Source organism: Xylocopa sonorina, chromosome 3, assembly GCF_050948175.1.
Source record: "Xylocopa sonorina isolate GNS202 chromosome 3, iyXylSono1_principal, whole genome shotgun sequence".
In the NCBI taxonomy this organism is placed as follows: domain Eukaryota; kingdom Metazoa; phylum Arthropoda; class Insecta; order Hymenoptera; family Apidae; genus Xylocopa; species Xylocopa sonorina.
The window spans coordinates 1050679-1077721 of NC_135195.1; the positions used below are offsets into that span (position 1 = coordinate 1050679).

Sequence of the window (27043 nt, forward strand, 5' to 3'; positions counted from 1 at the left end):
AATAAAATAGAAGTATGTTTTTCAAATACAATTACAAGTAACAAAGGGTGTACTGTCAATCTATTATATCATTAGATTATCAAGAAGCAACCGATGAAAATTTTATCCCCTCCTCTAGTTTAAATCCTGTAGTATCGATAAGAATATACAGTTATATTAGTATTGATTTACTGATAAGGCTCGATCATCGCTATTTAATATGTTACCTATGTCTCGTTCCTTTGTTACATTTCTTTCCTTTTCGTGTCGAACTTTCCAATAGTTAGTTTTTCGAACTAAGGTCGCTTCGGAAAGGAGATAGTGTAAGTAGGAAAAGTTACGGAGGAAATAAATGATAATAAAGACATAAAGGAAAAAGGAAAGACAGAGAGAGTCTCATCGGTAATTAACTCTTTTTAATCTAAATTACTCTCTTTGTAATCCGAAAGAAAATAAATTTTTAAAAAGTTGTACGATACAAGTTCGTTTTAAATTCTTATACGTACATTGAGATTTTTTAAGAAAAAAAAGGAGAGACGTGATACAGTTCTATGTTTTTAAAACAAAAATTGAATTTACATTGTGACAATGAAAGACTAATATAAGATTGCGGATGCATCTTGTTACATTCGAATCGTAAAACTTGATATTATGTAATATACAGATGAAATAAAAATTGTTTCCAACACAGAATTGTAAATATTAGGGATATCACAGTAAATGTGATATATTAGTGATAAAATAGATTAAATGATAATATTATCGTTTTATATAGTTTTATTTAGTTGGCGATTGCTGCAATATTTTTTAGAATTATACTGTTCGATAAAATTTTACAATTATTGGTATCTCGAAGTAAAATATAGACATGCAATGTTCCAGTATCACTCTAGTACATTATCCAATACTATTTGGTCAGATTTTTAATTCCCCTTTACCAGATACAATAAAAAATTCAATCATTCGTGGTACGATAACGCCTTGAATCGAACAATCAAATCGATATCTAATTATTAATTTATCAGACTTCAATTGATCCCTCTTCAATTGCTTGCTTATTCAGATAATCAATAATCGACAATCGATAATCGGCAATCGAGCTTTATATAGCTACACATATAGGTAGTTTCTTCCGTGCAAGCAATCGTTTCGCTGTTTTTTATTCTCTAATAAAAATACATTCAAATTTTGTTAATTTCAAAAATTGTAGAAATTAGTCTCACGTAACAGAAAATGGTTCGTCTATATACGTGCGTGCAAATAATTTTGTTCCTGTGTCAGTTCCTACAATTAACAAAAGCAGATTATCGCTTGGAATCGGTGCAAGTTGTAAGTTTTTCTTTCTAAATATTATCTAGGTAGAAATAATGTAAACACTGGGATGTTCGTATCGCCTTTTGCCCGATACACGTGATTTGATAGCGTTTCACTTTTAATTAGTGAAATGTGCACAGGTTATCAATATTTTTAAGAACCAATATTTTCACGCCATGATGATAAATTTATCATGTTCATGCATAAATCATTTTAAATCTTTCTTTATACACGGTTTTATAATCCGATTTCTTTTCTCATTATTCCTTCATGATCTCAAGATTCTCATAATCATCCGAACCATCACCAATTACTAGAATAATTTAAATAAAATATAACACATCGTATAAATCGTTCCCCCGTCGTCATGTAATATGGGCAAAACGCAGAGTAAAAACAATTATATACTAACAGACTTACTAAACAACTTTATCAACACTTATAAAAAGAATTATTAACTTATTCTTGCTTGTTAGAGGCAGCAGAATATCATTTTACGTAAAAATTATGTAAAAATTCTTAATTAGTATAGTATAGTATATTTTCATTTTGTATTTAGCATTAGTGCGTATATTTCCGAGTACGATAAAATCAAAAAGAACATTATATTCTCTTATCAATTTGATCATACTTTCGCCTTCCAGTGCGCACGTGTGTTTTGTTTAATCTTCACTTTTCGCAATAATATGATCGCCAGACGATCGGGATCAAAGAGAAGCTTGTAGGAGTATCTGCTTATTCGACTGTGCATGTTACGTATGTTACGTGTATATGTGTATGTTACGAATAATCCTCGGCACTATATCGATGGAATTATTGAAATTGTTGAGAATTACATGTGGTATACCATATAAAGAAGTGAGTCAAATTTTGATCATTATTTTTTTAATACTAGCCTATTGATATCAATAGTATTATCGCCCAGTGATGCCTCTGCATTGAATATTTAAATGAACAACGAATACAGAAAAACACAATAGGAAATCAGTTGGCCAATATCCACTTGGAAATATTTTTCTTTATAAATTCAACATTAGATATTTATACTTAAAATTTTTCATGACATGAAATCAATGTGTGGGCCATTAAAAAGCCTTCGTGAGTCAGTGTCTGACCTGCGGGTCATAGGTTCAACACCACTGCCCTATAGTAATAATGTTAGAAATAGATATTAAGAAAAATATGTTAGAGCGATATTTTTCTAACAACATGCTAGACGCATGCAATCGTGACAAGACATGCATCGGTATTGTAAAATGCCTATCGCTTCCCGATTTGTCTTTTATTTATATAGCGATATTAACTGTCCAATTGTGAATATTGGACGAAGGTTGAGTTACTTTCCAAATTTATCAGCCGCGGTATCAGGACCGCGGGTCACATCATATTGTAAGATTGTAACAGATGTACTTCTTCCGTCCACCAAAACGAAAACTATGTTTATATAACTAGATTACAAAAGTTAAAAGCCAAGAAGGTTACTTTTCTGCACGTATCTTGCACCTTCACAATAGTAATTTCACCGTAAAATATATTACATTGTAAAAAGTTCAACTAGAATCGAACAATTACTGTGCTTCAAATTTTCGATTTGTACGTTCAAATAGAAATATATATGTATCTTTCTATTTTAAATGTTCACGGTTGCAATTATTGTACAAATTTTTTTTTGTTACCGGATAATGGAATGGTTATTAAAAAATATTTTTCAAAACCACTTTTGTTGTTTTCGAGAGAAAGATGCATAAAGATTGAAAATATTTGTTTTCGTCACGATATAACATTTCGCTAACGAGAAATTATTTTAGTCAGGTACCATTTGCAAGTTGACCTTGGATAGATATCAAATCTAATCTGTATAAAACAATGAAAGAGTGGGGGACTCTCAGTTACGAATTACGGACGAATGCAGCCTGGAGATAATCAGTTTATTTATATTTCATTTGAAATACATTCTGTCCGAGAATGAAATCTTGGAATATTATGTTTTTCTTGATACATATTGAGTGTAAATATTACATTCAATTGTAGCTGTGTGTATACGTGGTGTGAAAACATCACTTTCTCTTTGAGTGAAGGAGCCCCCTTGAAAAATTCGTGTTTCTCAAAGCCAAGAATATTTAAGAATATTATACATATCGATATGTAAACAATACCTCTCTTTTAAATACCAGGTATAAGAGCAGCCATTATTTACGCTGTTTTTTTAAATTATTTCTGTTCGTGACCGAAACAGACGCGACTAAATAAATGAGGACAGTAGTAACATAGAATTGGTAGTATGACACAACGATGGCTGAAACGTTAATAGGAGTTTAAAAATCGCTTATTTTTTATTACCTCAAGTTGTATAAGTTAAAAATATTAAGATCAATTGCCTTAACATTTGCGTGTTGGTGGAGGAAAAATTCCAAGTTACCAAATCTAGAAAGATCGAAATCGGACAATACGAAAGTGTTTTCGGAAAGCGTTTTAGTCCTGGGAAAATAATTAGTGTATATAAATATTATTTATATATTTTTTTTTCTTCGCATTTGCCTATATATATATCCTGGCAGGCAAATGCGAAGAAAAAATGTATGCCACCCAATATAGATGCAACCGACAATGTTCTAGCGAAAAGGTTTGCAGCTGTGTAAGCAACTAAATAACTTCTAACATTTAAACAAGTTCTATCGAAATCATTTTATGAACCTAATTAAATCGGAATGCACAGAAAGTGAGAGTGTTTTGCGAAAAGTTATTTTTAGTAGAGAGCAAAAACTAAGAACATCGCAAAATAGCTTTATTGACAAAATTAGATTGAGGCGTATGGGAGTAAAGACGACACTCAACTTTTCGCTTTCAACTTTAATATAACAATCAATATAACAGACAACGATAACAATAGTGGTGTATATGTGTTACAAAATGTTCTTTATCGTGGGAGCGGTGCTGTGGCCACGATTCCTTCACGGCGCAACGCTACTCTACTGAAAACTCTAAACGAATTCGCAATTCTCAATGAATGTAATGGTTGTTCTGAACGAACCAAATGTTCTAGTCGAACTGTTCTGAATGAACCAAATGTTCTAGTTGAAGTGTTCTGAACGAACCAAATGTTCTAGTCGAACTGTTCTAGCCGAACTGTCGCGAGGGCGAAAATGTCGCCCCTTAAAAATGCATACGGCAAAGGATGGAAAAGTCAAGAATGAAAAGGATAGATGCGCGGACGTGGAAAGCGAACGCTTCCACGAAAACGCAAGGGACGGAAATTGGTCATAAATAAACCAAAGTTAAGGATCTAGTAAGGGCAATGCTCAGTCGTGACGAACTCTTGAGGAAAACAATTGCTTGGCCTGAATGATGGACACAAACCAGACGGATGTCAGGGTTGGGAAGCGCACGGGCCTGGTCGCCAAGTGCTAACCCGCGGTGACTAGACCTGCGCTGAATCGTGGGAACGCATTGTTATTTAGCTCGAAAATTTATGGCTGGAAAAGTTTATATTTTTATTATTTAAATAATAATTATTTTTTATTAAATCGATCGAGCATCATTTGCATTATTTTTATTAGACTGATCGAGCATCATCTGAAACGGAATAAGAAATTTTCACGTTAACCTTATATTATTATTGTATAATATATAGGGAAAAGGAATGTTTTCTATGTTGATAGATTGTAAACAGACATATATGTTCGTATTTACATGTACAACAATAGTTACTTATAATTTTTCCAAATAAGTTTATCTGTTTTTGTTGTTATCTGTTTTATCATCTGTTTTTGAGTCACACGCGTAATAAAGAAATTTGCACGCGCGAAAAAGTCAGGTGTTTTATCACGTTGTACATTACGGTAATAATTGAGAAGCCGCATTGCGATCGGAAAATCCTTCACCCTGAGCTACTTTCGTTCACGTTCCTTCCTTCACGTCCTGAATCCCGTATATTTTGTCCATTGCGTTTTCCTTCCTAATCATTTCCTCCTTTTTAGTTAATGTTAAAATAATTTTCTAGTACAGTTCTCGTCCAGTATTATATCGTTTCTAGTATACATATACCATAATTGTGACATTAAGCATACTAAATATTCTTGACCACCTTTTGTAGGATTACCTTAAACATAATATGTACTCGTGTCCGTTTGTTTTCGTAGGAGACTTCGCGGAATAATTTAGATTTTGTTGGTCTAACGCAAACAATGGTCACGAAGCGTTATGTTGCGTTACGAAGAACATAAAAAAGTGAAAATGCGTTTAATGCGTCGGCGTAACGTTTCGACCAACTTGAATGGTCCAAATGTTGATTTAATGAAAATGAAATATGGAAGAAATAATATACGATTCGACTTACAGAAAACGCGCGTTTATATTTTTCACAAATCGTTACTTATATTTCGTACAAAAAAGTAAGACTGTAGAAAAGTAAACGGTCTTATAATCCGTCCCAAGAACTAGCTTGCACGCAACACTGTTGCATAAGCTGACCGAATTGCCATACCTACAAATATTAGTCATTATACTTTTACTTCTTTCACTCACGCTAGACTCCTCACCTTTTGACTCTCTTCTTAACCCTTCTATATCGTTATAACTTAAAATTCATATCACCTAAACTTTTAAATAGCACATATTTCGTCATTCTTCACCTTGTCACGCGCACTTTACAAACTTGTAATTCTTGTTTGAAAGAATAAAGTATTGTTTTTTACGAAACATCGACCCTTTATTGTCTTAATGTATCTGTTACCTCAAAATGCGCTTAAATCCCGAAGCATTGAAGCAGAATCGAGCATCACAAGACTTTTCCAAATTAATGTATGCATTTTTGATCGTCCAATTCATTATACATATGTTTTCTAATACTCGGTATGCATAATACTTGTGAAAAATATCGGAAAACAGGGTGTACGAGCGGCCAACCGGGGGCCATGTGCATTTCCTTGCGGCATTGCCCCTCTTTGCAGCTTTGTCCAAACATTCGGATGAGCTATGGCATTGGGATGCCTCGAGGATAATACGAACGGCCTAAAGCATTCTTGTACGAACCTCCAGGTTATGAGCAAGCAAATAAAATATAGGTCTACGAGTTATTTAGTAATTCCATTCCCATTTATTTTTATAACTTCTTACACACACAATACGATATTATAATGAAATCTAATTCGTATCAGAAAGTTTGTCGGTGCATATGTTATTCGATGCGGCTAAATGTCCACTAAATTTAACTTAACCATTTCAAGAATAACATTTGAATCATCAATTTGTATTTCATTATGTAACAGCTATTCTTCGAAAAGAAATATATAATAACTTATAATTAAAAAAAGGGAAACTCATAAACGAAAAGCATCTTCTGATGTCAGCGTATCATCGGGCTTCTCCTTTCCGGAAGAAATTTATTTCTGAGATTAGTTTAATTCCGAATCAACCATTTACTTTTTCTTCAAATAATTAATTAGCCAAAAATATGAAAAGTGACGGTAAAATTTATAAAACAGACTGTTTTCGAGAAAATAGTCTTGACGAAGCAAACCGACTCCGCATACAATATACTGAATATGTCACAATAACAAGCGGGCGATCAACCCGCTATAAATAATCTAAAACTCTCTCATTAAATCGAAGAACAAGTAAAGGAAGAATATTTGCAATCTTATACTGGTTTAGTTACTCGTGATATTTTGTGCTATGCACAGAATTTTCATCTGTATCATTATTAATGCAAGTTTTAATACCAATCGAAAATTTTTTTTGCTACACTAAAACTCATATTTGAAAGTAAAATTTAGAAGAATTTTGAAATAATGATTACAAAAATATATAAATAAATTAAAAAAGAGCTTCAAGACGTTGGTACAACAAATTCGAATGTTCCAGTTGTGATTGTGGTCTAATATTTCAAATAATTTTAATATGGGATTGTAAGGTTTTACTGAAAGCAAGCGTAATTGTAATTGAGTGGGAGTTGTTAGGTTATTTTTATTAAACACACTACTCCATTGTTTTGTTAAACTTATATACATTCACTCATCGAACATTCTCGATTCTTTTGCCCGGATTTCCATTCAGTCCCAAGTTTTTACAGGCACTGACATGTAGTACACGAACATACATACTCTTATGAATATAGTTACACTTTAGGTTTTCACGCATATTTAATCGCAATTAAATCAATACATTACAATACATTACAGTACAATACATTTGTATGCATTGATGTATATTACGCGTACTGCACATGCATCGCGATGTATGGTATTAGAGCTTTTTTACGTTTGGCAAGTAACTATAACGTTCGTACCAATAATTTCCTATGGAAATTTTCAGGTATTCAGACACGGTGACAGAACACCAACTAAGGAAGAGATATATCCGAAGCTTCCGCACAACCCTGTTTACGACTCACTTGGTTATGGTCAATTGACCGAAGTAAGTATGCATTATATCTTAAGAATACACGAATATAAGATAAGCGGTATAGTTGTTTACCTTCTGTAACGTCTCTACCGAGAGAAGTCACTGCGTTCAAACAGTGGTAGAGCGGCTTCCTACCAGAACGGCTCGTATAAGAATTAAAATTCACAAGACTAAATCCTTCTCAATATAACAATTTATTCAACAAAACTACAACTACTGAAAATTACAATATATGCAGGGTCTTCGGTAACTGGTTTTTAATTGATTTTAAATAAAAAACTTAGTCGAAAATATAAAATAACAGTTTTTTGTCCGAGCCTTTGTTTTCGAAGAAATCGACTTTAAATTTTCGCCGGGTACGGGTGCACTTGATCATATCTCGATATAGTGGATCTCAATGTAGATCATTGTCTCAATTGAAGTTATGTTGATAAATACCTACAATATCACAGAAATATTTTCCTTGCTTGAGCAATTTTTTAAACCAACATTACTAAGATTGGATTGGTCCTGCTAGAACTATAGCTTGGCCATCACGCTCTTCTGAGCTTAACTCCACTTCACTTTTACTTACGGAATCATATAAAATTGATTGTGTATTCTGAAAAAATCACAGGTTGCGAGCAATTGAAAGAGAAGATTATTGTAGCCTTTCATACATTGAAACAACCTTGGAAAGTGTTCATAAGAATTCAATTAGAAGAGCAGAATTATGTTTTCGGCAGGATGAACATTTTCAGCAATTTCTTTAAGAATAAACTTTGTTATAAACTTTAAACTTTGTTTCATACATTTTATTTAATTACATGTTCGTAATTGACGTGTCCTATCGAGACAATTTACAGTGTTCTAACGAGACGTGATCAAGTGCACTCGTATCCGGTGAAAACTCCAAGTTGATTTTCTCGAAAACAAAGCTTCGGATGAAAAATTGTTGTTCTACGTTTCGGACTTATTTTTTCATCTAAAATCATGCCTGTTTCGGTTGTACCAACAGTTACCAAACACTCTGTATATTTAATTAAAGCTACCATATACAGGGTGGGGCAGTAACTATTAGCACCTCAGGTATCTTCGAAACCATAAGCTACATTAAAATTTTTGCTGATATAAAATTGCACAGTACAAAGGGGCCCATCCGTTGGCGAAAATAGTTTTTTGTAAGTAGAGGTATGTCGGGCATTTAAAGGTCACCTTTATTTTTTTAAATGGATCGGTATGTTTTTTCTTCCGTAATACGATATAGCATCTTAAAACGAGTTCAACGATCTGTAACATGAAGCCATTGAAGGTCATAGAAAGTAAAGAAAGGCGATAATACTTACGGTTTTGGTAGTAAATGAAACATACGTATTGCAACAGTAGAGAAATGCGTAATGTTTATCGTTTACTTCACTATGAATAAACACTGCTCGAAGGGCATTTTAATAGTTTGCAGAATAAGTTAAACATGATAAGATTAGTATCGATAAATCGGACAGTCTGTTCCGACCGATGCCGAGCAGCAATAAACGTGGGGTCTTCGAAAACTGACTTTAAGACGCGTTTATGACATCAATGCCAATTTTACATTAGGTAATTTGCTAGAAAAATTACCTTTACTTATGTGACAATGCACATTATTCATTGATTGCATGGAGGGAAGTGGATAAAAAATTTCGAAATTATTGGATTGGACGCGGCGGTCCAATATCGTGGTCAGTTCGTTCACCAGACATAACACCTCTAGATTTTCTTCTGTAGGGAACACTAGAAGAGAAACTGTACAAAAAAGTACCAACTACACCTTACGACATGCAACAGCAAATTATTGCAGCCTGTGCATCAATAAGTTCTGACAGGAATGATCATCATTTCGAACACCTTCTACACACGTATGCATCATTTACTATCAAACCGTAAGTATTATCGCTTCTTTCTACTTCCTATGACCTTCAATGACTTCATCTTATAGGTCGTTAAACTGGTTTTAAGATGCTCTATCGTATTACGGAAGAAAGAACATACCGATCCACTTAAAAAAATGAAGGTGAATTTTATGTCAGCAAAAATTTCTGTGAAACTTATAGTTTTGAAGATATCTGAGGTGCTAATAGTTACTGCCCCACCGTGTATATAAAGTATTATGTCATCAACGGACTTTTGATTACAAATCGACTTACTATAGGTGTAGTAGATGTATTTTATCAGTGAGCTTGAATATTATTGAGTACAGATCGCTATGACCTTCAATGACTTCATCTTATAGGTCGTTAAACTGGTTTTAAGATGCTCTATCGAATTACGGAAGAAAGAACATACCGATCCACTTAAAAAAATGAAGGTGAATTTTATGTCAGCAAAAATTTCTGTGAAACTTATAGTTTTGAAGATATCTGAGGTGCTAATAGTTACTGCCCCACCGTGTATATAAAGTATTATGTCATCAACGGACTTTTGATTACAAATCGACTTACTATAGGTGTAGTAGATGTATTTTATCAGTGAGCTTGAATATTATTGAGTACAGATCGCTAATATACAATATATGTTGAACAGAATAGGTAAATCTATTGTCTTTGACCATTTATGACTTTGAAAGTTTCGGTTGATTTAGAATTTCCTTTGGACAGGTTACTGAATCTATTTCACAGCTTAGTGAGTCAACGTGTAAATTGACGATATTATTTATAGTAGTTTAGCTAACTAGCTACTAGTATATCTAAATTACTATTTCGAACACGTTGAAGCGTTTTGCTCGGTTTGCTGTAAAATAAGTGTAAGAGAGGAAAAATGGAAGAAAAGAGAGGGAAGAACGTTTCGTCCTAGGCCTGCTACTGGACTTGTCAGCAAGGCTACCTAGCAGACCCTGCCTTAGACACGGGGATGTTAGGGACAGGTCAAAAAATTGTATATACAGAATATGGCGAAGGAAAGGTGCACTTTCGGGAAACCGCGGGTGTTGCTATTCCTTTAATGGCGAATGTCGGAGGACCGCCACAATGTTATAGGATGTTTTAAAATGATAATATGTCGTCTGCATCCCACTGCGATTCGTAAATCTCTGGATCGCTATAGATTTCAAAAGAAACTTACTATAAAGTTAATTCTGAAAGAAATCATGAGTCGCAAGTAAACTGTTCTATTCGAGCTTGACATTGAAACTCCCACAAGTTAATAACTACTTACAATGATTTAAAATGATACACACCTCACCAATTTTAATGAATTTAGGATGTGTTATAGAGTACTATTCATTATCATATTATTATTCATATAACTGCTTATTTCCCTCGGTTCTCGCCAGTTCACTTATCAGTGCAGTTAATTCTGCCTGTAATTATGAGCCGATGACTTTGCGGCTTATCTTTTTGAGAACTTACTGTAGTGTGGTAATGACTTCATTTTGCAAATATTTCGAAAACATGGGAAGATAGAATTAGGTTGTATGCAGAGGAAATAGCTGTTCAGAATGATCTATCCCACAACATAGTTAATGATCATCGAAATCGATGTCTAGGGTATTATTGAAAATAATTATTAAGCGATGAAATCTTTAATATCAATTTCTAAGAAAACGGCTCGTTTGTGACTCACAGTTCTTTTTAAAGCCTTTACATGTATCCTCAAAAAGTAATAAAATATAACGCTGCAATAAAATATCTTGAAATTTATGGCCATGGTCAAGGTCAATGTTGAGGTTCGCGTTTTAAAGGAATCTTCACGGATCCAAGCATATATACATTATACATTCTGAAAGTGTAATCCTAGTATATTCTCCTTTCGAACATATCATTTATTCTTCAGAAAAGGTTTCCAAATTTTTAGTTTAATGTCTTACATCACGTTATATGTTCTCCATTGAGATCTTCGACAATGATTTAACAATGAGTTTTTGCAACTGCCTGTTATAAATTCGTTTCCATGATTGTTGTCCCTGTAGTATGTGTTAGCTGTTTGCTATTGCACTGCGGTGATATCTGCTTTACATTTTATCAAAAATTTGTATTACGTTCAATCATTTTCTATTTCTTTAAATCTATTATAAAGATTAGAAACAAAATTATTGCAAATGTATGTATCTAGTATATATATTGTATATTGTATGATATTTTTATTTTGTTTCTTTCTGTTCAGGTAGGAAAAATAAGAGAATACCGTCTTGGGACAATATTGAGGCAACGGTACGGTAAGTTCTTGGGTGATGTTCGTAATTACAATGATGTTTATGCTGTTACTACGGACTACGACCGCACTAAGATGTCTCTCCAGTTAGTTTTGAGCGGATTATATCCCTCCGATCAAACACATTTGAATGCAATACCAATAATTTATGTGCCGAAAATTGTGGACACGACAATGTTGCCAGTGTCTTGTCCAATGTAAGTATACAGACCCTTTCAATCTTTCATTAATATCTATCTTCTTATTACTGTATATAATTATTGGTACAACGAGAGAAATTTAGAGGGAAGTTATTAAGCTGTTTGCAGAATTCCACATATGCTTGTTTTGTATTCAAGAATCTGTCTCGCTATATCTGAGAACCTCAAAAGTACATATATTTTTGTATACTCTGTATGTTTTGCATATATTTTTGATTCATAAAAATAACAAATAGTTCTGATATCTACGCGCGACATAAAACATGCAAATAAGAGAGATTAATTACAATAAAAAATCACAAATCTGGCACAAAACATCTTGACCATTTTGAACCATCCCCACATCGTTGATCGTTCCGAGCCTATCAGAATATACATATCATACATGTGTACATCCGCTCGGCAAGCAATTGGTTCTGTTTCGATTAACGCTAATAATGCTAGCATTGATCGACGCGACAGTGCCGGAAAAATTGGAGTGCAGCTACCACGCGGAATTTTCGCGTCGTTGATTCCTCTCCGAGGTTGTAAGGCTCAGATCGAACGCGGTTGCTCGTGCCGCTGTCCGCCAACTTAATATTGGACAGCTTGTTTTAACTAAGTTTCGTTCGTTTACGTTTCTCTCACAACTCGACCGGTTTTGTGAGAGGTTATCTGTTCGTTGATCCTCTGTGAGTGACTGCCGTTTCGTTTACGTTTCTCTCACAATTCGATCGTTTTTGTGAGAGGTTGGTGAGCGACTAACTTCGTTTACGTGTCTCACAATTCGACCGTTTTTGTGAAAGATTGTTGAGTGACTGTCGTTTCGTTCGTTGATCGAGTGTCACTAACGTTTGACTCGTTAGTTTTTTGGGAGTTTGTCCGTTGCTCCCTCCATCGTGCAGGGGATGGACACTGTTGGAATTTGCCGATTTTATTTGTTCCGTCGGTCGCAACAGAGTACCAGCCTGCGGTCTCGGACAGTGAAGTTTGGATACGAATAGTAAAGAGGGCATTTTACAAGCCGAATTGATCTAGACTCCAGTGTGAGCGATCACATAAAATATCATTTCTGTCCAAGGATATACGAACATAACGTGCGAAGTATGCGGTAAAGTGAAGCGCTAGAAACAGCGAGCAATGCTGGCTGGAGTTGCACGCATAGCCATCCGGATACCATTTTCGGAAAAGGACACAGTTCGTTATATCTGTAATCTCGCAAGATTCGACCGGGTAGCATCATGTTAGTTGCAGTTTAGAGAATAAATACGGACGGGCATGTTTATGGGCACAATACTGAATCCAGCAATGTGTGACACGTACGCTGAAACTTTGAAGACAGAGTTGATCCATCGGTTGTGCGATTCGAACAAAACGAGCAAGTATTTAGAAATCTCTGTGGCTGAGTCACCTTCCAGAGAGCGTATAAACCGTGCCTGTGGCGCTGAAGAGGATGGAACTTCATCAGCAGAGCTTGTTACGAAATAAGCTTGTTAAGAAATGAAAATTTCTTCTAAATTAATGTGCTATTAAGTGCAAATCGCTTTAATTGGCACTTTTATTAGTACTTGTACGTAGGGTATGAGCTGCGTTGATTGATATAGTGCGTGTCATGCAGTGTATACTGAGAGAAAAAACTACCTGATACAAAGTAACAGATTGAAAGGAACAGTTGAATATGATTTGAATAAAAGTGACTGGCAGAAAATGCCACGAAACAAAATGAAGGATTCAATAAAAAGCGTAGAACTAACATTGAATATAAGGAAGGTAATACAGTTTACATAAAACCGGTGGACAGTAGAAAGGAAAAGTTAACGGTTAAGTACGTAGGACCGTTTTTGATCTCGAAAATTCTACTAAATGATCGTTATCAAATAATCGGTAAAACCGGCTAGCTACAGATTGCGCCCAAAAATCGATTACGCCTATGGAATGGCTTGTGGTCTGGCGACAGTAATGTTAACGATATTGGCGATGGTAGTGAGGACGACAGCACGGATGAGCCGTATTAACGTAACTGATTCGTTGTCATGATCGTGTCTTTTTGTACGCGTGACTAGTTTGTTGTCATGATCGTGTTTTGAAACTCAATTAATGATTGTTTTGTACCCAATGAAGAAAAAAGAAAGGAAATGCTTCAAGTTATTGAATTTCGGGAGCATTGTATGTAAGGTGGCAATGTTATGTACGAAATAGAGTAATGTTATGGGTTCGAGAGAGACTTCTATCATTGGCGACAGTAAGACCACAGATTTGATACAGTATTCGAAGGACGACGTTTGAAAGCTACACAAATTGCACGAATGTTGTTATTGCGGATGCACTTATGAATACCATCTCCTGTCACAGGAGTATTTGGTAATACTGCCTGTTGGAAGGTGCGCTTGCAAACGACGTTTGTTGTAACACGCTTGCGAGCATTGTTGCTGCAGAAATAATGGTCGCGAACACTTTTCTTACGAAGCGTTTGTGAATGCTTCGGCTGTCGTTGAGGGAGTATTTGTGAATACTACTTGTGGAAAAGTGCACTTGTGAGTACTTCTCATTGTGAGATAAATATTTGGCAGTAGCAGCAACAGAACATAAGTGTTATATGGAGTTGCGATGTTACGACGTCTGAAGGCATTGTGTTAGAAGTGTTCGTCAATAACAATGGCGACGCGTAAGGAACATGAGATTATTAACTGTTGACAGGCAAGGGCGATTGCATTGTGTCGTGTATTGCCTATAATTGTTGTTACGTTTCACTTGTATGAATGGATGCTTCCCGAGAGCGTGAAACATGTCTGCGTTGGCGGTATTAACGTCGATCGTTGCGAAAGGATAACACACGTGTCAGGGTCATTATAGGGGCATCGGTCTCTTCATCAGGAGGCTTGGGGTGCCGATAGAGGGGACCTATATATTGGGCCGAGGTATACTTTGAAGCAAGGGGTGCAAGTATGCTACCAAACCTGTAAGGCATACGCGTATTCTTCAACCTGGACCTACGTCCCGGCTAGCCAATGCTGCCGGTAGGGGCCAGGACATGCAACACATTTTCGTCATTTGAAACGAGCCACCTCTCATTTCATCCGCCCATGCACTGAATGTGTTCTTCATCAACGTAGATGAACTTCATCAAGTAGAAGAAGACCTCTTTAGTTTTGACTCTTTTCCGGCTGTAAGGAATTGTTATTTACAAATTGAATGGATTAGTGGTGTGTTAACATTGAGATTCCACAACTTATCCCATTCATATTCTATAATAGGAGACCGCGGTCCGTGATTGGACGGACTCACGCAAGAGTCTCCTCGATTTGCATCAATCTGAATGCCCGTAGGCACATTCCGGAGGGACCACGTGGAGGTTTGATGCGAGGCTGAGGTAGGAGAGGCTAGATTTTGTGTATCACTACCCTGTGACCTTATCCCCTTGACTATCGCTATTTTCGGATACTAGACACCAACGGACCGTCCGACGCCTACGAACGCGTATAGTAGTTTACAGTGCACCCCACTCCAATCGGGCCAAGGTAACGCGACAAGTACTAGGAGTCGCGGATGTTACGTTTAAAGAATCGGATAGATTTCTATTACGGACCGCCGAGACGCTGCCCCGTGGCCAATGACCCGACGTCGTGAAGCTCCGAGGTATGGTGCTTATGAAGTACGTGTAGAGTGATAAATGCAAGCTATGATGATTTCTTGGCACATACCCCAAAACCTCAAATTAAACCGCACACGCCAAAAAATTAGAGAAAGTTTCAGACAGGTCAAATTGTCGCGTACTGTCAGACTCGTTCGATGCAAAATATTCGCGTAGGACACCAAGATCGTTCAAACTGGTGAACATTGTGCGTGGGCGGACAGTTATCCAAGGATTCTCGTGCCCTCGAGCTCGTTATTTGCAAATCGCGTCGTTTAACATTAAATAAATTAATTATACCTTCTGTCATCCAAATTAAACTATTCGTTTGTTAATGTGTGAAGTAAGCATACAGGAATATTTTTTCATGGAATATATTTGCATACGTAATGCGATTATGAACCGTCTCTTTTGACTGCCTTTCTTCTTGCAATTCTATTATAATCCTGTGATTAGGTACACCGGCATATCATCGTGTTATCCAATATATATTTTTGTTATACTTTTGTTACCGCCTCTTCTTTTGCCCTTAACATGTACACTTAGAAGGGCGGCTGCGAGTTTGGTTGCGTGTATTTGCCGACGAAAAATTTGACAATGCAACAGAATATCCGCTGGGTTCTGGTACTTCTACCGTTACTTACCTGTTACAACATACTTGGAAAATATTAGAAGCTTAAAACGGTTCTTCGAAAATGACTTGATGGTCGCACATACCATAGCCGTGCCAGCTACTTCTAGTGAAAGGTCTTCTATTATGCCTTGTCGTTTGAACTTACAGAGAATTTATGATATGATTTAAAAAGAAGAATAAGGACAATACCGATAAAGAACAGAGGAGGAGGATAAGGAACAAAAATTGCATGTCGTGTAAGAGAAAACAAATATACAATAGAATATCTTTAAAAAATTATATTTAGTATGCTAAAACTATTAAAACACGTGATAAAACAAGAAGTTTAAAGTTTAATTTTAGTTTATACTGTATTAATTATGTATAATGTATATAAAAATGTGTAGGATATTTACTAATTAAGGACAATTGCAAGATTTCATCAATCTTTATGAATAGTTGAATAGTTCTTTACAAGTGAGATATTACTCTAAAGACAGATGATGCACAACTGATTCGTTTTAAAACATTTATGCGAAAAACTCATTTGATCTGCACATTCGCTCTCGCTCGCATTCTAAAATATTCCACACACACGACATTTGAAACCCTAATTATTAATTAACTTTTAATAAAGATAATTTCATTATTCTTCAAATGTATAATATATGAATATTTTTGCAACACGAAAAATGACTGTGATTTTATCTAATTTATAACTGAACTATATCAAGTTAGATAACAAAGTTGCACATATTTAGATAGTATAACAAATACTTTACTAACAAAAAAAGGTTTATTTAATTGCTTTCATTATTAACAAAGATATATGTATGTAGACGGTTAAACTCATGCATGATGTAATGTTGGAATATTTTTGTCATTTATTATATATACATTAATTTTTCTAGAAATAGCATTTCTTCGACTTCAATACAGAATAATAAAATAGTGATTGAAACTGTTGTATGTCTTTGCCGTTATATCATAACCAATGTGAAAGTCACTCAAAGTTATTCAACATCGGCTACAATAAAAACTAAGTTTGTTGAGACGGTCTCCGAATAGCTTTGCTATTCTTCTGATTTTTAGTATATTGGTCTTATAATTGTAGCAGTGTTCGTTGAATATAAATAAATATTTAACTGATTATTTAGTAATCGATTAGTTAATTGAATTGATTAATACAATAATCATGAATAAGTAATCGAATAATGTGTTCCTGTTTTTATTTACGTTCGCTTAACTATCATTAGAAGGTGACTTGCAAGACTTACATCTGATGCATTTTTTCTACAATGAAAAGGTAAAGTTGTAATTGCAAGGTTATTTGAGTTATATCGTTTAGATACTCCACTCTGTCATATAAGCAAAGTCTGAAAAATGTACAGTAAAAAATGTATTATTTGCTCTGTCTATTTTTGTGTCATTACTTACGAATGTCCACTGAAGTAGTGTCCTGTTCATGTGTATGCTCTATTCTACGCTCTTACCCTTATATCGCATTTACGCTCACAATTAATTGATTCGCATCTAGAAAGAACAGTGACTTGCCAATCGTTAGACTGCGACTTTTTTTCTGTTCTAACCGGTCCCTTCCCACCAGCTGGACAACTAAAAACAAGATAGAAGTCACTGAAAACGCGGCTCTGGTCTTTCAGTGTGAATCCCGTCTAAATACCGTTTGATGAGATCTCAATCGGCGAGAGCTTTGTCAAATTGAAGTATTCATTAGTCCGTATGGTTGTCCTTGTGGTTGAACTGTTTTAAATATTTGTACAACTTCTTTATAGTAAATAAACAGATTACGTTATAAATTGAAATTAAATCATTTTTAATGTCCCATCTTTTTGTCGAGAACTGTGCGCCAAATTAATAATTTTCAAATAACCATGAACTAAATGGATAACTCTGTATATTAAACAGATTTAAGGAAATTACCGAATTATTAATCAGATTTAACGAAATAATTACGTGAAAATTGTGCGACGTTATTTAAAACTAATCAAAATTCTATGATTTTAAATACTAATGACATTTGTTTTTATCTTTTATGTTAGTAGGTCTCTAATTGCACGATATCATATAAAAATGTTTCTTACAGATATCTGAAAGAACTGAAAAGAATAAAAAATTCGGCCATAGTTCATACGTTACTGTCTAAATATACGGATCTTTTTGAATATCTTTCTAAAAACACCGGTTTAGATATGTCATCAGATCCATTACTCGCAACTAGCACACTTTACCACTTCTTAACGTCACAGGTACATAATCTGATGTATTTTTACTTTAATTAAATTGTTTCTAATTCTGTAATAATAAAAATCTAATTTATACTGTAATAATTTCCATTTCCATCATATTACAGTCATATACCTGTATCAATAAGTCCATTAATAAGTTGAACAATTTTCAAATATAAATATTATTTAATTGCCATAGACAGCTTAACTTGATCTTCTTCGCATTACATGCGCAACCTATAAAATCTTCGAAATCTTTTCATGTTGTTCAGGACCAAGTACCGAACAAATGCTGGACAAATACCGAACACATGTATTTGGAACATATAATGAACGGCGGATAAATATTGCCATATAGATTTTAATGCACTTGGACAACGTAACAACATAATCCTTTCTTCATTCGTCCCTTAATGTTGCTATCCCACGACGCTATCAACACTGACATTTACCGCTTATCGTTCTTTATGTAGTTACAGTTTAAATTATCGCTTCCTTGTCGCCTCTCTGGCTATGTCCTAGCGAATTTCGTTTGATTATCAGATCGTACAAATCTATTTCTTCTTATTAAATGTCTTTTCAACAGCGAGAAAGCAAGAGGCCAAATTTTGCTGATTATTATTAAAATCAGGTGTATCAGGTAGATTAAAGCTGCAGATGGTGCCGTTGATCAGATGATTATTCAGTAGCATGCTAATGTCAAAGATACTACACTATTTTGTAGACAGATTTATTTTTCAGGTATAATTGCCAGGAACATACTCATATTTGCTTAGAATTACGAAAAAGGAAAAAACGACCAAGAAAAGAAAAAGATTGATCCCCCTAGGAAAATCGCAAAAATAACAAATAATAATTAATTAAAGGATGATTTTCCAATTGAAGGATAATTTTCAGCAAAAAGGTTGACGTTTTTTGGTTAAAATAAAATGTATAAGAATGAACACATCATCTTGTAAGGGTAGGCAAAGAAACACGCTACGTCTCATAACGAGACGCGTCATACCTTTTCACCAATATGATTGCTACACTTGAGCAATATTCACTTGGAATGCAGAATATATGATTGATAATATCAGCTTTTGAACCATTGACAGAGCATAACCTATCACGAGCATGAAGCATAGTAGAACTGAACGATGTCGGACAAACGGACTTACCAATTTTGAAGTTCATGCATTTCGTTCTTGCACACCGTGTAAAATACCAGTATCGCAATGTACTGTATTATTTAAGCAGTGACATATACACACATAATTCACTTGTGCTTGACTTTTGTGTCATGTAGTATCCGCTAGTACTAAACAGTGGTCGCTCTTGTTACGCTGCGCGAAGTCGCAACAATGAATCCAGTTGCGACCAATGTATAATCTACAACTACAAAGCATTTGCAAGACATTCTGGGTCATACATCCTCTTCTTACATGCCTATAATTGGAAATCTTTGCGTCCAAAGCAGGATTTTTTGCAACCGCTGCCTCCTCTCTACTCGTTACTGCGTTTCTCCCTACCCACTACTGTGTCACCCTAGGTAAAATTCATACATTACATTATATGTACATTGCACTAAAGTAAAGCTTGTACACAGAAATACTCGTGTAATTTATATTTTCATTTTGTATTAAGTTTATGTATTAAATTCAATGGTAAATGGTTACTTTAGTGGCTTTCCCTAATTTTGGTGATTTCACTTTATTTTTCTTTTAATAGCTTGTCATTTTATCAGTAAAATGAGAAATTAGTTGGAAAACCCCACAAAACAACTACAGGCAACCCTCCTATAACACGGTAGTTAGGTTCCTAGAAAATGCCGTGTTGTGTGAAACCGTGTTGCATGAGACCCAGAGCTAGTGCAAAAAGGGGGGGTTACGTTCCAAAAACTTATTAAAAACAAATATTTTTCTTAATTCGACATAAACAATGTAATTTTTATTAAAAATATAAATGTATGTACAACACAAAGTATAAAAAAAATATTTTAATCTAACGCAACCATAATTTAATGAATTTACTCGTCGTCACTGCTCAGTATAATCAACCGAGAACGTTTTTTCGGTGGAACGACATCGCCTTCACTTTCTGAACTTTTTTCGTTATTTAAAGTTTTTGTATGTTTTCCCCTCTTAAAAAAATCTGTAATGGAACTTTGCTTGCTGGTTCTTATTAGATCATTGTAAATTTCCCGGTATGGAGCTAAACAGTTTTGCAGCTCCCTTTTGAATTTTCGACTTCTTTCCGTCGAAGGGTCTTCATTCAAGAAAAATGATTCCAGATTTTCCGCTAAGCATAGGCCTTCTTGTAATTTTTTTAATGTTAAATTCTTGACTGCACAATCTTCGTCAGAGCTAACGTCCTCAAAATCGATTTGATTTGCATCTAGGGATGCCATTTCGATTAATTCCGCTTCGTCAACTTCTTCTTCCACTAATAAATCTTCAATGTCTTTGGAAGCCATATCCACAAAACCTTCGCCTCCGATTGATTTAGCGACTTCTAATATCGCACCAATTTCATTTTCTAATGTTTCACGTATGTTTTCCGTTTCAATTGCAGAGGGCCATATCTTCTTCCAACACGCATTTAATGTTGATGTTTTTATTTCATTCAGTGACAAAGATATGATATCGATGCAGTGCTTGATGGAAAATTTCTTCCATGCTTCCATTACGCTAATTGATTGCGAATCGGTTGCGTCTAAAATCCACTGTAACGATCTTCTTATGTAATATGTTTTAAAGGTGTAAATAATACCTTGATCCAGTGGTTGGAGCAACGAAGTAGTGTTCGGTGGTAAGAACATTATTTTGATGTTGGGATGTGTTAAATCTTGTGGGTGGCATGGAGCATTATCTAATAGCAACAGCGCCTTGCAGCTCAAATTTTTTCGCTTTAAATACCGCTCAACGCTTGGCACAAAACAATTCAAAAACCAATCTCTAAATAAATGTCCTGTTACCCAAGCTCTCGAATTTGCTGTCCAGTATACCGGCAAGGTGTTTTTATTCACGTTTTTTAGTGCACGAGGATTCAAAGATCTGTACACTAGCATCGGTTTTGTCATGAAGTCCCCCGATGCATTACTGCACAAAAGGAGCGTTAAACGATCTTTGGACACCTTAAATCCGGGTGCAGTTTTTTCTGTCTTCGATATGAAAGTTTTACTGGGCATTTTTTTCCACCAAAGCCCAGTTTCGTCGGCATTGAAAACTTGATCTGCTGTGTATCCTTGCTCGGCTATAATGTTTTGAATTTTTTCTGGATACGTCCTAGCAGCTTCATGATCAGCCGACGCAGACTCTCCTTGGATTCTTATGCTATGAATCGCAAAACGCTTTTTGAATTTCTCGAACCAACCTTTACTCGCCACAAAATCTGGATTGACAGAGGATTCTCCTTGTTGTTTGAGATGGTTGTAAATTTTTAATCCTTTTTGTTTTATAATATTGCCATCTAATGGAATTTTTTTTTGACAGCAATCGTCAATCCAAATGCTGAGGGCCTTTTCCATTTTCTCAATTATTGCTGGTCTGGGGCGGGCTGAACGTTTTGCGGATGTCGAAGATCCTGCGGCAACTGCACTTCTGATTTCTTTTTCATTTTTCTTGATTGTTCTAATTGTTGCTTCGTTCAAATTAAGGTTTTTCCCAATGTGGGATGCTTTTTCTCCTTTCGATAGACGATCCAAGATTTGAATCTTTACTTCTAAAGAAATGAATTTTCTCTTGAACGTTGTTTTATCTTTACCTGACATTGCTTGGGGCTGAAGCTTAATGTCTTAAAGATAAAAAAATTGTTCTTTAACACACCGTGGCGCGACGTAGACTACCGAGTAGCAGCGTGAGACACTTTTGTTTTCAGGCCACGGAGATGAAAGTAAAGAACGTACGAAAACCACACGGAAAACTGACTGACTGACTCTTCGAGGAAAAAACACACGCATTTTAAACCAGAACTATCGTAGGCGTTGCCTAATTATTAAGCAGCAATCGTGTGTTCCCACCCTAACTGGGCGTACCCCAATGTCCTACGGGGGACATAGGGCCCGATAAGAGGAACAACCGTCTTGCTCTTCCAGCAATTTGGAAGTGACATCGTGCACGTGGCTAGCAGAGCCGCGTCGGGCACTTTACCCGGTCGTAAATTAGTCTAAGGCTAAGACCGCACGGAAAACTCTTATACTAAACAGTCTCCGTTGGTGAACGTCTCAAGTGCTGGTCCATGCCTTGGGATACCTAATACGCATCAGACCTACATACATTTCCGCAACGATGTATCTTTAGGACAGCAAGCCTCGCCGCGGCTGTATAAGTACATACAGTGTTGTATGTACAAAGGATTTGCAGTTTTCTCATCGCGTTATAGCGAAAACGTGTTGTAGGATACCGTGTTGTAGGAGGTTTCCCGCAATTTACGAATCGTGTTATAGCGAAACCGTGTTATAAGATACCGTGTTAGAGGAGGGCTACCTGTATAGTCTTTGTCCATTAGAAAATAATCTATGTATCTCTATTTTTTTTTTTTGTAGTCATTTTCTATTCTTCAAGTCGTTTCTAACGTTTCCATTCATACCGATAAGCCGTAACTAATAGTGATTATATACTTTAATTTAGTCTAACCAGCCAAACCAGCGGATCAATTAGGCTAGACTAATATCCTCACAAACTAAAATTCAATATTACTAAAATAGATCAACTTTTATTCGTAAGTTCGTTGCCGCTCTTTGTGAATTTATCAAAATAATAATTAGTATTTCGACTATTTTACCGTGCAAATTGTTATACATGGAAAATAAATGAATGAGCTAAACACTTCAGTTTTTCTTGATAAAAAGGAAGCTAACTATAGTATACTTACTTTCATAGAAGAGGAAGCCAATAGAGTTAACACAAGCAAAGTCCGTGCGTAGTACCTAATGATTCCTTAAATATTAGAACTGATGACAACTACTTTTATAAAATGAGGAAACATTTTTTATGTATTTTGAATTAATTCACTAAAAATTAATTCATTGTTTTAATGATGAAAGCAAGACTTTTTGAAAAAAAAATTGAAGTGAAGTAATTAAAATTATTGAAAGTCGCTAAAATAAACATGTACCAAATTAATTAATATTTACCATGGAAGTACGTCAGTCGATTAGTCGACTAAAATCAATAATAATCCTTCATTTACTCGTATTGTACGTCGTACATTCATTTATACTCTGTACATCTGTCTTTTTCCGTCATCTTGTTTTAGTCCAATTAACTTAAATACTTATTGGTCATAATTTCTACCTACTTTCATTTAGCCACTGCTTTATTTCAGCGAAACAAAATGCGAATAGCTGCAAATATCGTTTCTTATTATATTATACCGAATGCAATAAAAGTACAGAATATAAAACATAAAGTGAAAATTATTACAGACAGAGTTTTAATGTTACAGAAAAGTATGAAGATTCCCGTTCCAGAATGGGCCAGCGATGACGTTCAAAAAAGAATGGAGAAGATCGTTATGTTAGATTACGAAATACAGTCTTATACGACGTCAATGAAACGAATGTACGGAGGTCATCTGATAAAAGAATTTATACAAAATATGAATTTCAAAGGAAATGCAAATGCAAATACACCGAAGATGTTTTTGTACAGTGGACACGAACTAAATGTTGCAGCTTTTGCAAAAGCACACGGCTTTATATTGCCGGCGATACCTGCGTATGGATCTGCGATTATAGTTGAAAAATGGCAAAATAGTGCTGGTCAACAATTTGTTCAAGTAAGTTCAACTGGCAAATATTATTTATAAAAATACAACGTTCAATACACTTTGTCTCTTCTCTTATCATATTTACTACAGAACTGCACGACAGCTGTAGTAATGCTGTACAGCTGTACAGCTGTAGCTAATATTATCAAATTTGTCAACAGATGCTACACTGGACTGGAGTTACTGAAACTTTATTGCCTTATATAATTCATAAATGCGGTAATATGTGTCCATATGACAAGTATGTCCAACTTGTACAAGATGTCATCCCTACAAATGAAGAATCTAATTGTTTATGGAATACCATAACGAAGGATAGTTTACGCTTATATTACAGTAGGAAGTTTTAAATTGTATTGCAAAGTGAAAATGCCGTGCCTTCAACCGTTATCCTCAACTTTATTCCACTGAAATGTTACGCGATCAATAAACGATACCCCTGAGTATTATATAAAGAACGATTATTTGCCTATTTAATATTCTCTCTATCGTATCTATGCTATAAAAATAAGAAACGTAAAAGAATATATATTTCGGTTCTACTAGCTTTTTGTATGGGCTACGAAAGAAATTCCGTGCTATTTACAATTAGATGTAGTGTAGGATTCGAAGGCGAAGGAATAAAAAAATTGACAAAATATAGATAGTTTATTAGAAATCACAAAAATAAATACAAAGGAACCTTCGGCGGCACAGCTCTCCGCGAGCCGGTATTTATAAAACTCATTGTCTCACTAACCAAAAATACCAAAACGAAAAAATAGCATCGACACGTTGATATTACCGTGTTAACTGCATAATCGATGTTTCTGGAAATTATTCTTATACTAATAATAAAATAGTTCAAATTAAAATAGGAAATTAAGTTCGGCAACCCGAAAATTCAAAAAGATCAACAGCGATACAATTTTCTTTTCCTGTTAAAAAATAATCCAAAAAGTGAGAAGAACTCCGTTACTCCAGGGAATCGTTCGTTTTTCATTATATCATGAATATTTAAAAAAAGATAATAGGATATAGAAACGATAAAAAGAAACCATTAATTTAATATGATTTTTCATCGAGGGGCATTTTGATACACAAGGAAATTAAAAGATTCTAAAAAGATTATTGAAAAAAACATTTCTTTAAATCTAAAGGACTATTAACAAAAATATCTTCTCCGCGTGTACATACAAAAAATTGCGAGAACAATGAATCGGAGTAGTGTTTTAATCTTTCGGTTGACGGAATATTAAAAGACATACGATAGAGCTTGATGCAAGGAAGCAACGAATGTGCACGTATCGAAGTAAATCCGACATTAATCATCGGTTAAAATCGATATCATCATCGCTTCAAAGTGGAAGATGTCGCAAACAATCGGAAGGTTCTTCTACATCTTATGGGTAGAAAAATGTTCATATATACTCGATTGGTCTCAAAAATAGTCGGTCGCTTTAAGATGTCGAAGAAATTTTGTATAAAATTATAGTTTCATAAATACAGAACTAAATATGAACTTATTTTTGGTAAACCATTATTAATTAATGTCATTGTATATATACCTATGTATATGCACGCTATAGTAATTTTCAAATGAAGCAAAACGTATAGCAAATAAAAATTATATTTTAAGCATTTTCCAGCATACTTCCTTAGAAGCGCAGCGGCAAATATTCTGGTGAAGGATACGTTTACGAATGGTTTGTCAACGTAGCGTTAATTATGTTACGGTCACCAGCCGCTCTTACGGTGGTCTGTCTGTATCTGCTACTATCGCTAGAAGATGGTTTTCGACAAATTCTCTATGAAAAAGTAATTCCTCAAAATTTAACGATACGTGGACAAAACATAATTTGCCATTACAAAAATGTTAGTCATAATTACAGCTGATGAATCACCGGCAATAAAAGGGACAAACAAGGATTTTTGCCAACGCAGGTTCATATCGCTAGAAAATCGTGTTCTTTGCGGTCGGCATCAAACAACGCCCTTTCTTTGATTTTAAATGTGTTGCTGGAGGTGTTTATGTTTTCTGTTACGTAAAACTGTTTATCGTGGGCTATGTTTTATATAAGTTTTGTTAGTGTTGGAAAGATTTTTTTTATTAATTTGTAAAAAAGTTCATCTAGCCATACTGTATCGAAGACTTCTTCTAAGTCAATGAATAATTCCTCCAACACAGTCACCCGTGTTTCTTGCCCAACATATATCAGTAGTGAATCTTGATATTGCATGTACCGTTGAGTGTTAATATCTGAATCCGAATTGAGTTTCTGGGATTAGGTTGTTGTTAGTGCGAAATTGGTTTATCGATTCGTTTATTATAATTTCAAATATTTTGCTTATGTTGACTAAGAGACTAATTGGCCTGTACCTAGCTGGGCTGTTTATGGTTATTAATTTAGTATTTTCCAGTTTTTTAATATGTTTTGGGTCTGTAAGAAATATCGGGTAACAGGGTGCACGGGCGGTCAACGAGGGCCGTGTGCATTTCCCTGCGGCATCGCCCCACTCCGGGGCCTTGTCTAAACATACGAATGGGCCATGACGTTGAGGGTGTACTCGAGGCTAGTACGAATGGCCTAAGAAGGCATTCTTGTACGAACCTTCGGGTGAACCAGGAATAAATACGCCCAGTAAACGTTGAGCAATCGAGTTTTTACTTTATTCTCATCTACATCTTACAGGTCTAATTCTGCTTTTTTTATTATTTCTGTGTTTCATTATGGGATTTTTATTTTTTGTCGGAGTTGTATTATTTAGTTCTGAAGATGTTGTT

At 35.1% G+C, this 27043-nt stretch overlaps 1 protein-coding gene across 1 annotated transcript; it reads left to right on the top strand.

Annotated features, from left to right (window-relative positions):
* Positions 1-1155: 1155 nt before the first annotated feature.
* LOC143422324 (venom acid phosphatase Acph-1) lies at positions 1156-24733 on the top strand. Its single transcript, XM_076892893.1, has 6 exons — positions 1156-1308; positions 7606-7707; positions 11812-12056; positions 18387-18549; positions 23956-24288; positions 24441-24733. The coding sequence occupies exons 1-6, from the start codon at positions 1213-1215 to the stop codon at positions 24627-24629; spliced, it is 1128 nt and encodes a 375-aa protein (XP_076749008.1). The 5' UTR covers positions 1156-1212; the 3' UTR covers positions 24630-24733.
* Positions 24734-27043: the final 2310 nt, after the last annotated feature.